The sequence below is a fragment of the Lactuca sativa genome, chromosome 1 (assembly GCF_002870075.4).
Source record: "Lactuca sativa cultivar Salinas chromosome 1, Lsat_Salinas_v11, whole genome shotgun sequence".
In the NCBI taxonomy this organism is placed as follows: domain Eukaryota; kingdom Viridiplantae; phylum Streptophyta; class Magnoliopsida; order Asterales; family Asteraceae; genus Lactuca; species Lactuca sativa.
In genome coordinates, this window is record NC_056623.2 from 46,839,673 (window position 1) to 46,857,318 (window position 17,646).

General features: G+C 33.7%; 2 protein-coding genes across 3 annotated transcripts; one reads left to right on the forward strand and one right to left on the reverse strand.

Moving 5' to 3' along the window:
* The first annotated feature begins 725 nt into the window (after nucleotides 1-725).
* LOC111882465 (40S ribosomal protein SA) lies at nucleotides 726-2,634 on the forward strand. The gene is made up of 5 exons (XM_023878831.3): nucleotides 726-937; nucleotides 1,456-1,718; nucleotides 1,804-2,001; nucleotides 2,077-2,299; nucleotides 2,395-2,634. Exons 1-5 carry the CDS (start codon nucleotides 808-810, stop codon nucleotides 2,478-2,480), a joined length of 900 nt encoding a protein of 299 aa, XP_023734599.1. The 5' UTR covers nucleotides 726-807; the 3' UTR covers nucleotides 2,481-2,634.
* A 2,575-nt stretch (nucleotides 2,635-5,209) lies between these two features.
* Nucleotides 5,210-11,131, reverse strand: LOC111882475 (phosphoinositide phosphatase SAC2). 2 transcript variants are annotated; one of them, XM_023878850.3, is made up of 16 exons: nucleotides 10,864-11,131; nucleotides 10,576-10,777; nucleotides 9,970-10,174; nucleotides 9,704-9,869; nucleotides 8,855-9,077; nucleotides 8,614-8,690; nucleotides 8,182-8,369; nucleotides 8,011-8,108; nucleotides 7,121-7,254; nucleotides 6,611-7,034; nucleotides 6,402-6,523; nucleotides 6,199-6,312; nucleotides 5,889-6,062; nucleotides 5,611-5,787; nucleotides 5,435-5,528; nucleotides 5,210-5,344 (listed from the first exon to the last, which is right to left on the reverse strand). In XM_023878850.3, the coding sequence occupies exons 2-16, from the start codon at nucleotides 10,669-10,671 to the stop codon at nucleotides 5,258-5,260; spliced, it is 2,379 nt and encodes a 792-aa protein (XP_023734618.1). In that variant the 5' UTR covers nucleotides 10,672-10,777; nucleotides 10,864-11,131; the 3' UTR covers nucleotides 5,210-5,257. The 2 variants fall into 2 exon arrangements, with proteins under 2 accessions (XP_023734618.1, XP_023734609.1); XM_023878841.3 differs by having other exon boundaries at nucleotides 5,889-6,077; nucleotides 10,864-11,128.
* Between the last annotated feature and the right edge of the window lie 6,515 nt (nucleotides 11,132-17,646).

Below are 17,646 nucleotides of genomic sequence, written 5' to 3' on the forward strand. Positions count from 1 at the left end.
ATGGTATTTTTGACTCATTGTTCTGTAATATGTCAACAAAACAATTTCAAGTGAATTACACATTAGGTGTCAATGATTTGAATATTTGTTAAGAGACGTGCTTGGGTTTGTAAATTTATAGAAAAAATTTGGGATGTAATTGAACTCATTTCCTTGACTTTTACTATTTTTTTTTATTAATTGAAAAAATACAGCATACGAGAAAATCAAAAAAATTCTATCAGTACAACTATACATTTTTTGGTAATTTTGATATTATATATTTTTTGCTATATAAATTGAAAACTACTGTTTACAACATCTATTTTTTTTCTTCCACATTTCATAATTCTACAAATAACCTTTTTGATCTATAACATGTTGGATTTTCATATATCTGACTCACCAAACATTAAAAAAATAAAAATAAAAAAATATGACCCATATAAGTCGCAAACCTTTTTATTAATTATCTTTTGATTTGAGATTGAGACCAAATTTACTATGAAAATACAAAAAAGGATTGAAAGTCACTTAATGTACCAAAAAAATCATCAAACTACATGGACAAGTTTACTCTTAATTTTATCATTAACCTTCACAATCGACGGTGAAAACTTATGGGGACTAAGGCGTAATAAACACAAAACGTGGGACATCTTTCTATAGAGTCATACTGCAGGGACCTGAGGTGTATCATAGTCCTAGGGTTTCTTGTGCGCCTCTATATATCTTTCTTTTAGCCTGCTTCTCCCCCTCTTGCATTAGTCTGGCTGCAACGGCGAAGTACTGAAACCCTAAGAACAACAGCAGCTAAGAGCCGCAACAATGGCACAACCTAAAGTTTTGACAACCAAAGAGGCCGATATACAAATGATGCTTTCTGCCGAGGTCCATCTCGGCACCAAGAACTGTGATTTCCAAATGGAACGTTACGCTTTTAAGCGCCGTAACGACGGTATACACTTCATTCTTCTTCATGTTTTCGTTTTCTCCTTGTTTTTTTATAATAAATTTGGTTAGTTTTTTGCTTTACGATTCGATCGGTGCTTTTTTCGAGTTCTAGCATCCGTTATTCATACAATGATTTCCAATTACGCTCTTATTTTCTTCAAATCGACCGTGGTTTCTTCTAGTTTTATATGCGTATCAGTTATCACATATGCTAGCTGTGTAATAGAACTCTGTCACAACCTAGACTAAAACGTATCAAAACTATCGATTTAGTAATCCATGTGTGATTTTAATAACTTTGTTGCGTTTCAACTTAAGATCCTGTAAGATTGGTTTCTTTAATCCTATACTTTAATCTTTGCATTTGACTTGTAACTTGGGACAATCTTAGCAAAGTAGTGGGAGACTGATAGCTTATTTATGTTTACATTGGTTGCTTCTAACACAGCTTCCAGTTTTTCATTTTGAGTTCTCTCCTGATATTACAAACAGTTATCTTACTCATAAGATCTTGTTTTACAGGAATTTACATTATTAACTTAGGAAAGACATGGGAGAAGCTTCAAATGGCTGCCAGAGTGATCGTAGCAATTGAAAACCCTCAGGACATTATTGTCCAATCTGCTAGACCATATGGACAAAGGGCTGTACTGAAATTCGCTCAGTACACAGGTTGCCACGCCATTGCTGGGCGTCACACTCCTGGTACCTTCACAAATCAGCTCCAGACATCTTTCAGTGAGCCACGTCTTCTTATCTTGACAGACCCAAGAACTGATCACCAGGTGAAAATTCTTGATATCAGTTTTTGATTCAGTAGCATTGATGTCTTGAGTTTTATTTTGATGATCCTCTTTTGTTTTAAAACAGCCAATCAAGGAGGCTGCACTAGGAAACATCCCCACAATTGCTTTCTGTGACACTGATTCTCCCATGAGATATGTTGATATTGGTATCCCTGCTAACAACAAGGGAAAGCACAGCATTGGGTGTCTGTTCTGGCTCTTAGCTAGAATGGTGTTGCAGATGAGAGGTGTGATTAACCAAGGACACAAATGGGATGTCATGGTAGGCATCATGATTCTTGAGTACATGTGTTGTTTCAATGGATATGAACATGAAGTGAATTTGGTTTGTTTGCAGGTTGATTTGTTTTTCTACAGGGAGCCAGAAGAGGCTAAGGAACAAAATGAAGATGATGGTCCTGCCCCTGCAGATTATGTTGATTATGCAGCAGGTGCACTTGGCATGGGTGACAATTGGTCAGCCCAGATCCCTGATGCTCAATGGGCTGGTGAGATGGCACAACCACCAATTGCTGGTGCCCCTGTGGTTGCAGGTGTCACTGGCTGGACTGGGGCTGAGGGTAAGGATTCATCATGATAAATCAGTTGATTTTGTATTGGTTTGATGTTATTTGTGTTTTCTAATTTTTTTTTTTTTTATAATTTGTTTAATCAGCTCCGGTGAGTGGTGGTGATGGGTGGGAGGCTGTTGCTGCTCCAGTACCACAAGCTGAAGGTGCAGCTGCAACTGGCTGGGAATGAGACAAGATTGTTCTTCTGTGTTCAACTTTACTTTTTTGTCTTGTTTAAAACTAAGTATGCTGAGACTAGTTTTATGATATGAGTTTTTGATATTTTTCAATGTTCAAAATTTTTGATGGTTTTGTTATGAATGATAGAATTAATTTTGCTTTCAGATTCTGTTTGAATGGTAAAGCTTGGTAAGTTGCTAAACAATGAAATGTTTGTTTGTCGTCTGTCATATCATCAGATCACTGGTAAATTAATTGTGTTTTGATTAATATTTAGGCGGTCTAAAGTTTTTCAAGCTCTGTAAAAAGTTGCCCGATTTAACAAAAAGGTAGCTTGTTTCAGAAAAAATTTCATTCTTTGCCTTCCAAAATATACAGCTTTTGTTTTAGTATTCATTTTTATATATTACGTTTAGGGACGAGCAAAAGGACCGAACCTGCTGGAACCGGTCCGAACCCGACCCGACCTGGGAACAGACTTAGGCCAAAATCAAGAACCGAACCGCCCTGCGGTTCCTATCGGTTCTTGTCATGTCTTCAAATGATGGAACCGGTCTTCGAAAAATAGCATCATACGGTTCTGGTTTTTGTTGGTTTGACCAGTTCCGGTCATATCGGTTCCAGTTTCTATCGGTTTTCGGTTCTAAAAATCCACAAAAATAATGTCCATGTCCCGGCCCCGGCCCTACCGGTTCCATTGGGTTTTGGTTCCGGTTTCGGCCGGTTCTCCAGTCCATATGCTCATCCCTAATTACGTTGTATTTAAAAATAATAGACAATAAATGATTTTGGATATTAGCTTTTAGCCTGTAAAATAAAACCGGTTCAACATGAATCGTTAGAGGTGGAAACGCTGACCAAGGATAAATGAATACCGGTTCAATATGAATCGTTAGATGGAAACGGGGACAAAGGATAAATGAACCTTAATACAAGGCGTCCTTAAATCCTTATTTCAATCCCTGGAAAATATAATTTTATCCCTACTCCAATATAATTTTAAAGAATATTATTACATAAAGAAAAAAATTTAACTTTAATTTTAATTTTACCAACATAATTTTAAAGATTTTAAAAAACAAAAATATTTATAGATTGCATAAACAAATTTTCTATCAAATTTAAATACATATATAAAAAATCAAAAATCAAATAGAAAAAAATTATCAAAATGATAATTTAGGTCAAATAGATAAACCAAGAAGAAAAAAAAAAAACCAAGAAGAAAATATAAAATAAACATGAGGTTAAATTCTAAGGAAAGAAAAAATATAATTTTAATCAGTTAATTATTAATGACGTGGGTTAATAAATACTAGGGTCGGGTGTAGGGATGTCTCAATGCGGGCAACGGGACGATGAGTGCATCCCCCGCTCTCGAAATTCCCCGTACCCCCGTCCCCATCCCAGCCCCCAAAGTCCAGCCTTCCTAACCTCGTCCCCACCCCCCAAATCCTCCTTATTACCGCCCCTGCCCCCGTTCCCCACTCCGATTGATTTTGACCTGTCTTTTTTTTGGACCAAAAAAAGTTATTTGTGTTAAAACGAAACTATTTTTTAGAGAACAAATAACCATTTATAGCATAATTTTATATGTTAAAAATAAAAAAATTATGACGTCTTAAAAACAATATACCAACAGCTTAAAAACCATGTTTTTTGTTGAATTTTGAAAGCTCAAAATCATGTTATTGTTTATTATATTTATGTAATTAATATATATAAATATATGTTTAATTAGTTAAGGGGTGATGAGGGTTTCGGGACGTGATTGTCAACCCCGCCCCCACCCCCAATTAAAATGGGGGTTAACCTTGCCCTTACCTCCGATTTTTTTAATAAATATCCCAAACGGGATGAGGGCCCCATGGGAACGGAGTCCCACAAGACTTTTTGACATCCCTAACCGGGTCCATGGTCGGGGACTATGATATCATCTTCCCCACATTTTTATTGGGGGATTCTCCATCCCCGGTCTTAAGAATTCCCCGATTAAAACGAGTGCAAGTTTTGGGTTCACATGGGATACGTTAATATTACCATCCCTAGTAACGGCTTTACAGTTTCAACTTGAGATGATTTGTATATTCTTCAAATAAACTGGAACCAAAACACTGTATAAAAGAAAAACTGTGGGTTGATCAACTTTGTAAGGTGATATGTTTACTCAAAATCTTCATTATCAGTTTTTCCATTCTATCCAATGCACCACATTGACTTTTAAACTTACTATTAATATCATCATTTGCCTCCCAAACACTTGTTCTTTCCTTTTTTTCTGCATACCCAGCTGCCCAGCTCCTAATCTTTCAATTTGTATTATGTTCCTAATACGTAAGACAACACATTTACAAGGTGTAACCCTGATACTAACTCTACATAAAAATAAACGAGTTGACACCAGCAAACACTGTTTCTGTTTGATAAATGAATGACAAGGTATTAAAAGGGTTTTGAAGTGTATGAAGATAAAAATATTTACAAAGATTCACATATCCTAAGTTATTTAAACAACTATAGCAATCTGTTTTTTTTTCTTAATTTTACATCGTCCAAGTCGAAGGTTGTAACTCTGCCTTGGTGTTTTGACGGAAGGGGGTAGGTAGTCAGTCAGTCACCTTCGTTTTTTTGATTTTCATGAAATTTTCTCTCTTTACCTTTTATTTCCGCGAATGCCAATCCACATCCTTTGGATGTGACAAATGACAAATCAAATGGTTTATCATCTCATCACTAAGATTTTTATTTTTTATTTTTTATTTTTCAGGGCAAAACAGCCAAAACTGGTCAATTGAAAAACAATCCTCCATGCATCACCCATTTCACAAATCCATCAGTGTACTCACTCGCATTTCCATCCTTTTGCTCTTCTCCCTAAAAATGTTTCCAACAAACAGTAAGATATTATATTTTACAAAAATAGCTCAAAATTTAAAAAGAACAATAATTAAAAATAACACTTACCTTGACATGCAGACACGATTCAGAATCACTCATTCCCTTCACCACATTCTCAGATGATGATTGACCAGCAACAGGAGAGCCTATGAGCATAGACCTGCAACACAGAATGTCAAATATCAAATAAAGGGATAAAACTTAAAAGCATATGGTGATATTGGTGGGTGAGAATGAGTCACCTTTCATATTGTTCATCTTCACATGAATTCCCGGATGAGGAAATCCAATCCACATCAAGAAAATTAGAACAGTTGAAAGAATCCAAACGTTTATTGTAGAATATCCGGTCACTATTCGGATAATCTTCAGAATGAGCATCTACAAGAATCTGCCTACGAGACATCGACGGCGTATACCTACATACATGTTTCAATCCTTAAAAAAAAACATGAAACTGACCACATCTACCATTATACATCTTGCCATGTCATTATGGGAAAAAAAAATTAAATCAAACCTCGGGTAAGACGAGTCACTATCACAAGTTGAAATTTCAGGTGATGATTCCGATAGGCCTTTCCTACCACTATCTTCTGTTTCTTCAGGATACAAATGCTCAGATTCTTCATTCTTCCCTCCATTTTCAATCGCTGAGCTGTCATCAACTAGAATGTTCCCATCTGACAAAGACCTTTGAAATAGTGCCCTAGAAAAACATCAGTACATGGAAATATAAATTTTCCTGTTAAACCCATAATAATGGTGTTTAAACATTAAGGATCTATATTTATTGTGTACAATTAAAACAACAGGGACCAATTTTGTACCTTGTATTCTCCTCATAAAAGTTAGAACCACGGCTTCCAACATCGAAATGCTGGTCGGAATCCAATTCCCATAATGCAGGTTTACCAACTTGTGGCTGATAGTGACCCAAGAACCTGTACAAAATCACCCAATTGAATATCAATGATTGATTGATTCTATACATACATGACATTTTTTTAAAAAAAAAAATTGTGTATCTTACACATTAATGGCGTCCTGTTTTTCTGCATCCATGTATGCATTACTATAGTAACGTTGTAGAGTTCTGAAAAATTCCTGGGACTGACTTGCTGCTTTCCATTGACCTCTTCTTTGACTAAATATCTGTGTTATAAAAATTTAATAAACATGAAGTTTAACTGAATTATGGTATAGGGTAGCATAAGTAATTAGTATATAATTAGTTAATACCTTATTGTGAGCAGCAGATCCACCATATTGTAGTGCAAGGGTGTCACCCATTCTTTCATAAACCCCCATCAAATCATCTGCTAGAGGGGAATCCAGCTCAATGAATGGGGCATCTATGTATCCTAAAGCATGCAGTTGATGCCCAAGTGCAGCCCAACCATATGCAAATTGGGCTACATTTGTTCGATCCAAACAATCTATACAATTTGTTCTCAGGACACCTGTCTGATATTTAGGAGGCTTCACACTAAATTTGTTACTGGAGTCACTGTTGTCTTGACTACATACATTATGAACATCACTTTCATCTTGATTTAATGATTCTTGGGATTTTGAATTTGAGGTTACTTGACAATAGAAGAAGCCAGTTAGGTTCAATGCATAAGTAGCCACTTTGCCCAAAAGTGCCAGCACGTTTGTAGATCTAATGAAATAAGAAACAAAAAAATGAGTTAAATTATGGGTAGTTATTTCTTTAATAAAATAAAATGTGGAAGGGAGGAAGGCTACTTTCGGGAATATTTGTTTAGATCCCAGTGAAGAAACTTCAAGCGACGTTCGTCAGGTAAACTTCTATTGATTGACTCTATGGCATTAGCGAATTCCACACGCAAGATGGATTCCCTGGGTTTCTTTTCTCTGGTCTGCAAATAAATCATGGTGATGGATTAAACTAAGAGTTTGTTTGGTATGATGGAATGGAATGAGTAGGGTAATGGAAAGGATCAGTGCATTCCATTGTCATGTTTGGTTGGTTTGAAGGAATGGAATCAGTTATTCAAACGTGTTGCTTGTTATGTATAAATAGAAACTAAATGAAACTAAATTGATAAACAAACAAATTTATATATTATTTTGTAAAAATAAACTTTAATCGTCATTAAATAAAATTCTATAGAAGCATGTATCATGTCATTTGCAATATGTACTATATATATTTCAAATAGTTAAAAAAGTTTACTCATCAATTTAAAAAATGTTTACATTACTAAAAATTAAATAAAAGTAAATACCATGAAATCATAGAATTATAATCAAAAGATACTTTTAGTTAAAGTCTAGATAAAAATAACAAAAAATTTAGTACAAGTTTTGATATCTTTTAAAAAATACTATTGTTAATGAAGATTATATAATAAAACTAATACTACGTATATAATTATAATATATCATTCCATTCCATCAGGGAATGTGAAATGAAAATCAGCCCAGGAGAAGGAATCACATTCCGTTAGGAATATTCAATTCCATTCCTACGTGGCAGAAAACCATGATTTTTTTTATACCAGCATAATGCTCAATTCCATTCCCTCTCTAATTACTGCATACCAAACATTACCTAAAAGAACCGAAAAGTAAATGAAACTATTTATAAGCAATAGGAGTATCTTTTTTTTTACCTTAACTAAATTCAATATAATAATTGGATTCCCGTATCTCTTATAAAGATTCTGGAAGTGGAGTCTGGTGGCTTCATAATTATGGTCCTTCTTTGACACTAAATATAAATAAAGGTTAGCAAAGTAACTGTAAACACTAATTTATATAAGTGGAGTGTTTTTTATACTTACAGACAATATCAGGCTTCATATTTAAACGTGAAGTTTCCTGTGACCAAAAGAGGGGTATTGAGCCCCGATTTTGGACAATAGAACTTATTTGCACAGGAAAACCTTCTGGAACATCTTCAAACACTATTTGTTCTGTTTCAACATCATTAGCAACACAACCCTTCTCATTTACCCCTCTTTTCAAGTATCTACAACATACATAGAGAAAAGTGATCAATAGATTTGATATGTATGTTGGAATGAAATCACAAAGGAATGGAATGAAAAAGGTAATTGAACGAATCGCTCTTCCCACATGGATTGAAAGCATTCTGTGGGGAAGATGCTCCATTCAATTCCAATGTGGCAAACAAATAGAATTTTTTTGATTCCGTTATGATGCTCCATTCCATTCCATTCCTACCCAAATGTAAAGATCAAAGGTAATCAAACCTGGTTCCAGCATAGTGGCGAGATCGTCTAGCAATGAGGGTCAACTTGAATTCTTTTTCGGATAATAAAAGTTTGACCTAATTTATATCAAAATGAAAAGAAACAAAGCCATGTTTAAGAACAGATTCTCAATCATCAGCAATTGTATTAAGCAATGTTACAGAAATATATATGGTACATAAGCATGTTCCATTTCAATAATTATGCAATTAGAGATACATTATATGAGTAACAAAGATACCTGCTTAAAGAAGCCATGAACTAGTGCAACAGTCCAAAGGTTATTGTTGACCTGATTGTGAATTGCAGTAGTCAAAAACTCATTCCAGACAAACATTGTTTCATTAGCATCTTGGCCTGTTTCATGACTAGACAAGTTTTTTTGAAGACTATGCATGACATTGTAGGAGTAGCTGAAAAAGAAGTCCTTTGTAAGATCCACCGAGCAGAGGAGCTTCTTGTATCTATAAAAACCAAAAAGTAAATTACAAGAAAAGTAAATGCCACAAGTTCAATTGAATGCATAAAAATATATAAATGATTAAGTAAAAATACAAAAGCTGCTGACTTTAAAACTTTAAAATCAATATAAGTCACAATAAAAATTGATTTTCCTGTGAAACCCTGATGATACCTTGCCTCATTCAACAGTTTAAACTAACATCACAACGGCAATGGACTTCGCCCCTGTAACTTCCAGGAAGTACACTGACAAAAATGCCCCTATGAAATGATAGTGACTAGAGATGTGTACAAAAAAAGAAGAAAAAAGCACTATTTATCTGCTAGGATTTAGCATTTAATGTATGGCACGTGAATTATATGTAACAGACGATCGACATGTAAGGCGGAGAATCCGTATATGTATAACTATCAAAATATCAATCTAAATTAGGAAAGAGACTAAATGTCCAAAGAGCAATATCAAGTTATAAGTAAAACGAAAAAAGATAAATGGAAAACAACCAAGGTTGAAGTCAATGGTTATCATGATACAATGGTCAACAAGTAATTTCTGACTTTAATAGTTTTGTGTCTCCTAAAAAATACCAAATACATTTTACATTTACATGCAGAATTGACGAAAGACCTGTTTTCATTCTTAGAATAATCCATATTGGATGCAATAGTAGAATTGGGAATTGCTAAGATCTCGCTCTTGGTAATCGCGTATATTGCATGACCACAAATTACACCAATCTTCCTTCTTTTTGTAATGAGCAGCATGTAATAAGGTCCCAAAAACTTTATAAAGCCTAAAATCAGAATACAAACAAGTGAAAAGAGTGAGAACCTTAATCATGTGTATATATACTTATTGACTTGAAAAACATCAGAATGAAAAATGAAGCATACCAACAATGCCATAACAGGCAGTAACAAATTTAAGCCCCCCTGTGCACTTATTTCCTTCATGGATACGCTTTAGCAATTCACTACATTCAGTTTCTGTGTACATTGTAGGATCTTCCATAATATTTAGCTCAGAAGCTTCTGACCTGTCGATCTTTAATACCTTCCACACTGATCTGTTCTTACTGCGTCCAACCATATAAAAGTTCTGTTGCAACAAGTAGAACAAAATGTCTCAACCTTTAGCGACTGTAATGACCAATCACATAATGCAGTATTGAGATTTGGCAAGTTAAAAAAAAGTCTTAAATTTAACTAGCATAAAGAAGGAAGCTCATTTGACAAATCTACCAATTTTGTCAAATAACAGCCATAATAATCCAAATCGAAGCAAAAAAAAAATGATTGCTGATAATCTGCTGTTCCCTAACTTAAATGATACGTTATATCATGGAATTCATAAAAACTTGTGCATAACAAGGTTAATCTCAACACTATTAAATCCAGCGAACTTAAAACCTTCTACAGAAGATCAGCTCTGTAACGGATGCAAAGTATATGTCAACAGAATTGAAATTTGATTACAGAAAGCAGCAATGAAAAATATACCGAGCGAGACTCGTAAAGTCTGAATTTTTGTAGATAAGCATTTTCAAGTTTAGGCATCTCTCTGATCCAAGCATGAAGGTCGTTTTCTGAAGCCATGTTTTTCGGAAGCCCGAGCCTCAAGCCCGGGCTATATCACATAAACAAACAGAACTTCTGAGAGATCGTCGGTCAACTAAGCCGCCACAAACCTAACTTTCACGCGCTGTACATCAAAACAACTTAAAATTTCAGTCTATACATTGAATAGATATGGTAAGATTGAAATTTGAAAAAACGAAGACTTCATACCTGAAATCTATGAATGAAAGCCCGGAATCGAGTAGAGCAGCTGAGCTGGTAGATCAGAAACCGGTGCAAATGATCCGGTGATGGTAAACAAGGAAGAGAGAGAGAGAGAGACAGAGAAGAAAATCACAGGTCCGGCGACTGTATCCACAGAAAAATATGAAAAAAAAAAAATGGGAATTGAATTTTTAGGTATTTTGGTCGCTCAGATTCGTAGATTTAAGAGAGGAGTAAATGATTGTTCAACCTACATACAGCCACAAGGCTACGGCGTAAATGTATTTCTATATTCCCGCTAACCTTTACTTCCCGTAATTCTATGGCTAATTGGTATTGCAAAAACGGAATATACCTATTCCACTTCATATAATTTATTTTTTTCTATTTTTAACTACATAGTTTTAACTTTTAACACATACCCTACTACTATTAATTATAAAGATTGAGATTGAGATTACAACATTCTGTCCATAGTTATCTTTTTTTTTTTTATTCGTCATGTTCTAGCCATATTATTACAATATTTAACCAAATATTATCTAGCGTTATAGATTTACGATTTTATTTAACAATCATTTTAACATTATGTATAAATATAAATGTCTACATCTACCTCTTTTTTACTCCATAAAAACGAGGATCTTACAATTTTTATTACTTCTTAAGATATAGCATTCTTATAAAAAGTTAATATTATTTAGTTTAAGATTGTTAAAATATATTTCTTTTTCTTAATATTTTTTTACAAAAATCTTTAAATACCTTTTGGAGCCTTCCCTATATCTGGCGATTATGAAAGGAAATTATCCCTTTTTAGTTTGTTTTCACGTCAAGTTGGAGATGATGATAAATGATTTATACATGTTTCGGTTTTTGTCTTTGTAGTTAATAGGACCTTATCAACACAAATGATTGAACGAACACGGCACCACAAAACTAAATTTAGTTTTTATTATGACTAAGAACAACAAAATATATGATTAAAATGAAGTTTTAAACAAAAAATTAATAAAAACAAAACTGTGTGTTCATAAGTGTATTAAAAAATAAAATCTCTTGAAACCCAACTATTGATTTTGTCCATCTGTTTTGAAACTTATATATAAAATTGAACAAAATTATATATGATATTAAATATTATGTTATCAAGATTTGATCATCATAGTTTCTGTATAACTTCTAAGTTTTGATAACAAATAAAATAACAAGTATATTTAAGTTAATTGAAAGAAAGTAAAAATTATTATGTAGGTGGAAGTGGCAACCACTTTCGTCATAATTTAGGATTATAGAACAACCAATTAATATTAATATTTAAATATATTTAATTAGTCAAAATGCGGAAGAAGCAATAGAATCATGGAACGTGTTCCTCAAATCCTTTTTTTCATTTTTTCATTTTTTCTTATCAAAAAAACAAAAGACCTATTTTTCCTTTTTAAAGTTATAGAGAAGTCAATTTTAAAACTAGAATGTATGCATCAAAAAAGCAAAAGCTTAAAAATGTCAATATATAAATATAAAATATAGACTACTTTCTCGTGTATACTCGGTATTCAATATTCAAACTTCAACATTTGCTTCTACTTCCTCGTGTTTTCATTTCATTTTTTATTAAAATTTGAAAAAAGCAACATGTTTTTCTTTTTATTGTAAGACGCAATATACAAAATGTGTACGGACCACAAAACTAGTTGGTAACTAAAATATGTAGGTTTTTATTTGTTATATAATTTGGTAAAAATTGTTGTAAACTTTTGAAATATATAAAATGACATAAAATGATAATTGTTTAAAGAAAATAAATACATAAATATATTTTTAAGGACAATTTTAGAAATTGATTTAAAAACCCAACATTTTGTTAAAAAAAATATAAAAGCTCTAAAAGTTTTGCCACTCGATAAAAAAACAATTGAATTGGGTTTAATGAAATAACATTATTTTTAAACGACGGAATCATGTTTTATAATAAGAAACTATGTATTATTATCTTCATTTCTAATAATATAAACTTTAGAATCATATTCAATATAGAAATTATTTACCTATCAATGCAAATATCATAGGAGCTTTGAGGGTGGTCAAATTGGATATATATATATATATATATATATATATATATATATATATATATATATATATATAGAGAGAGAGAGAGAGAGAGAGAGAGAGAGAGAGTTATGTTCAAATGTTTTCACTATTTATTGTATGCATGTATGATTGATTCTGGACCAATCATACATGCATACAATAGATAGTAAAAACAAAATAACCTAACCATATATATATATATATATATATATATATATATATATATATATATATATATATATATATATATATATATATATATATATATATATATATAACGATAAAAACTTTTTTTTCTGACTCGTTCCAGCATTTAAAGATATTTAAATTCTGAGGAACTACCTATAAATACAATTCATTTAACTTCAATTTATAAAATACTTAAATTTAATAGCCTGATATCCAATTTATCAATCTCATAAGTTTTAATTTATAAAAAGTGGTTTAATGATAAAACTTTGATATATGATACATTACAGATTACAGATTTCATGTGAAATGTTTTACAAAAACACATGACGCTTAAAATTATAATAAAACCCATAATGATTGGAGCATAAATGTGTATTAAATAAATAATAAATAAATATATAATAGAAAATGGTGGACGATACAAGTTGAGGGTGACATGTCAAGATGCTGAAGACGTGTCCACATGGGCAATCAGCTATATGTTAGCTGATGTGTCACCTTGAAAATAATTTGTTGTTATTACTTATTACCGGCATTTAATCGTTACTTGCCGCTAATTACGCTTTGACAACCATCTTATCCCAAAATTATTGGGTAACTAAAAAAATTATCATCTTTTTATTTGACACATCTTTATATATTTTTTATTAAATAAATAAAAATATACAAACTAATAAAATTTAGAAAAATATAAAAAAATCTCAAAGTAATGATAACATTTCATTAATAGATAAAAAATTATAAAAATTAAAATAATTAAAAAATTTCATAAAAATACATAAAAATATTTCATTCTCAGCCCTAGCGTATTTGTTATTTTATGTTTGCATGTTGGTACCATTCAATTGTACTTTGGTCGATTGATCAAGTAGTCGAAGGTTTTGAAACAATTACAACACACGGTATGGACGATGAGAAGTGATGTTATTGTTGATGTGACACTTCATAACCCGATCATAACAAGATGAATATCACCCCAAGTCTAGTTAAGAGGGTGTTAAGGCACAACTCGGTGTAATGAAGACAAACAAAAACGAGAAATGTGATTGGCTTTTGCTTTCGTCAACTAATCAAATTCTTTCTTTATTCTTTTCTCTCTACTTCTTAACATGTTATAACATATGCATACCACCCCCACTTCATATTATAACATGTTGAAATGTGAGGTGGTAGTAGTTGGCTTCATAACACTGTTGCTCATACCCACTACTCTAAGACATCCTTCAGGTCTCGCCCAATACAGATCTGTCTGTAGCATACGATGGGTCCCGCCCAACACACTCATCAAGCCTCGCTTGGCACCAGGCCCTGCCCGATATACATACAAACATATACAATACATGCAAGATTCACACAGACAACTAGCATTCTAATAACAATAATCACTGGTACGATATCTCCCACACTCCGAACCATACGGAACCCTTCCGACCCTAACTTATCTTGCTGATTCCACTGGGGAATCAAGAATTATGACAAATACTTGTTGATGAACTCTTCATCCGAAAACAAGGCGGCTCCAAATACGAGCTTCAGTTAGATAACCACTGCAGAGAGGCACAAACAATACCAGCATTTCCACAACTTCCTGGCTAAGACCGAATGTATAGAGAGAGATCCACAAAGCAGTGGACTCTCAAGGCTACAAACATCGAATCAGCTCTATCAATAGGCTTCCTGAGGCCGGAAGCCCATCAGATCAAAAATCCAAAACCCAATATCCAGGACTGACATTCATCCATTTATTGAATCCACCCATTGTATGAGAGTATGATCATTACCAACCATGCGGAAAAAAAGAACTCAAACACATCAATCGTGAATTTTCCACCCATTTACAAATCCATAATATACACCAAAATCCTTTAATTAACACGTAACTCCCTGTCACGCCATTCCACTCGCTGCTCATACGAGCAAAGATAAGAATTCTAAGAACCTTCACATTTACCTCTAATCCTTAACAACTCTGGTGTAACCCCATCTGGCAAGACACTCGAGACATAACAAAGATATTTTGATTTGAGACTTCGTAACCGATTCTCAACCTTGATGATCAACCCCTAAAAACATATTGCGAACAAACGGGAGTAAAATGCAACATTTTGTAGAGACTTTCTGATACTCCCAACAACCTTTAATTGTTTCCTTTATCCGAACCAACTGATTTGTGAGTCTCCCAAATTTCATCAACACGCCAACACCAAAAGTACCTCAAGCAGAAGAAAGAACAACCATGATCATATCAACATGTAGGCTACAAGGCATCACATAACATGCCGATCTATCATGCAATTCCTGAAAGTATCCCTATCCTTATCCTAGCATGTGAACATTCATATCATATATCATATCAACATGTATGGGTATTCTGGTGATCACTTACTTGAGCTCGGCTGATTCCACGCATCATACCCACCCCCTTTCTTTATAAAAATCTTTTTAGAAATTTTTTTTTCTTTCAAAAGATTACCAATTCCCCAGTTTGAGTTCGGACATACCCAAGAGTGTGTCCGAATCCCTTAAACCAAGGCTCTGATACCAACTTGTGACATCCTGAAAATCCAAGGTAAAATTTTAATTTTCAAAACAATAAATCATACAAATGAGTTGTTCCAAAACCGATTAAAGTGAATATGTTATTTAAACATCAGAGTATTATCATTAATTGTCAATGCAGAAAACTCTGGGGGATACTGTGCAGACACGCCGGGCCCTTCCTTTTCGAACTGAAAGTACCTGAAACCATAAGTATGAAACCGTAAGCACAAAGCTTAGCGAGTTCCCCAAAATACTGCATACCATATATATACAAATATAACAATACTTGGCTGTGTCAGGTCTATATTAACCCTCGGGTCCAAATCAACCCCCAGGTCTATTTCACCCCGTATACATAAGCATACAAACATATAAGCATGATTCACAAAGACAACAAGCACATACAAGCATATTAGTAAGTTTCACAAAGACAACCATCATCCTACAAACATAATCCAGTGGGCCGACATTGGTGCCTTCGACTCATGAGTACAATGAAGAGACTCATGTCACATTTTGAAAGAATAGTAATGTGTGATTTTTATATATATTGTAACATCCCAAAATTCAAGACCAAAAATTTCATTTTTAATTTAATAAATCATAAAACAGATTATTGAAAACATCATGAAGTTATCTCATATCATAAAAACCCATACGCCATATGTCTCAAAACATGTCATAATATAATAATGTCAGAGTATAAAATCCCAAGAACATCATAGTGCACAAAATCATGGTGTGCGATGCGCTGCAGTCATGTCGACTCCTTTCCCTTCGAAGAAGAGGTACCTGAAACCAAAACTGTAAACCGTAAGCATGAAACTTAGTGAGTTCCCCCATCATACCACATACCATACACTAAACATATTGTCAGGCATATTTAGGTGCCCGACCTACCCTGCTGAGCATATCGGGGTGCTTAACCTACCCATGTTAAGCATACATGTTGGATAAGGTGTTTAAGGCCATAACTATATTTAGTATGTACTTGACCCGACTTGGCATGGTCCATTTGGGTTGCATCGACATCTCAACTGTTGGATAGACAAAATGAGAAAAAGGACACTTACGATTTGTTAATATATTATAAGTTCTAATATATTAATATGAAAACATATTATTTAATTAGTATTGATCAAGAGTTAATTTGGAATTAATTTTGTGATCAAAAAGAGACTAATTAAATATATGGGGATTGATTTGTAAATCATTCATTCTTTTATAGTGGGCTTATGGTTCATGATTCACTAGATTGGGCTAGGACCAATTGGGTGCTCCATGGAGGTTATAACCCATGGATCATGGGGGAAATGAAAAGTCATGCACATTAGGGTTTACATGGTGTAACCCTACATGTGACACACTATATAAGAAGCTATATAGCTAGCAAAATTGGCGACTAAGACAAGACAAGGAGGGCTAGTCGATTTTGTGATCAAAGTGTTCTTATCTCAAGTTATTCCAAGAGTTGTGGTGTTATGTGAAACATTTGAGGCATCACACTTGAGGTGCTAGGCTCAAAAAGTCTTAAGGAATCCAATCAACTACAAAGGTATGCAATTCTACTAGTTTTTATATTACATGTACCCCATGCCATGCTAGTTAGGATGTAAACCTTGGAAAATTCTTATTTGCATGAATATTAGAGAAAACATAGATCCAAGGTTTCTAGGGTTGCATGTACACCATAGGAGTGTTAGAATGCTCAAAACCCATCACTGGTATCAAAGACTATGCTTGTTTTCTTTGTATTTGATGCAAACTGCTTGAAAAAGTCGAGAATTCTGCAATCTGGATAGTGAACTCGCCGAGTCCATGGGGGGGGGGGGGGGGGGACTCGACGAGTCCATGGAAAAATGCATCCTACTCGTCGAGTAGGTTCTTGCACTCGACGAGTAGGAGCCCCTGTATGCAGAATTTCAAGTTTTGTTGCTGGAAATGGACTAGAAACATTAC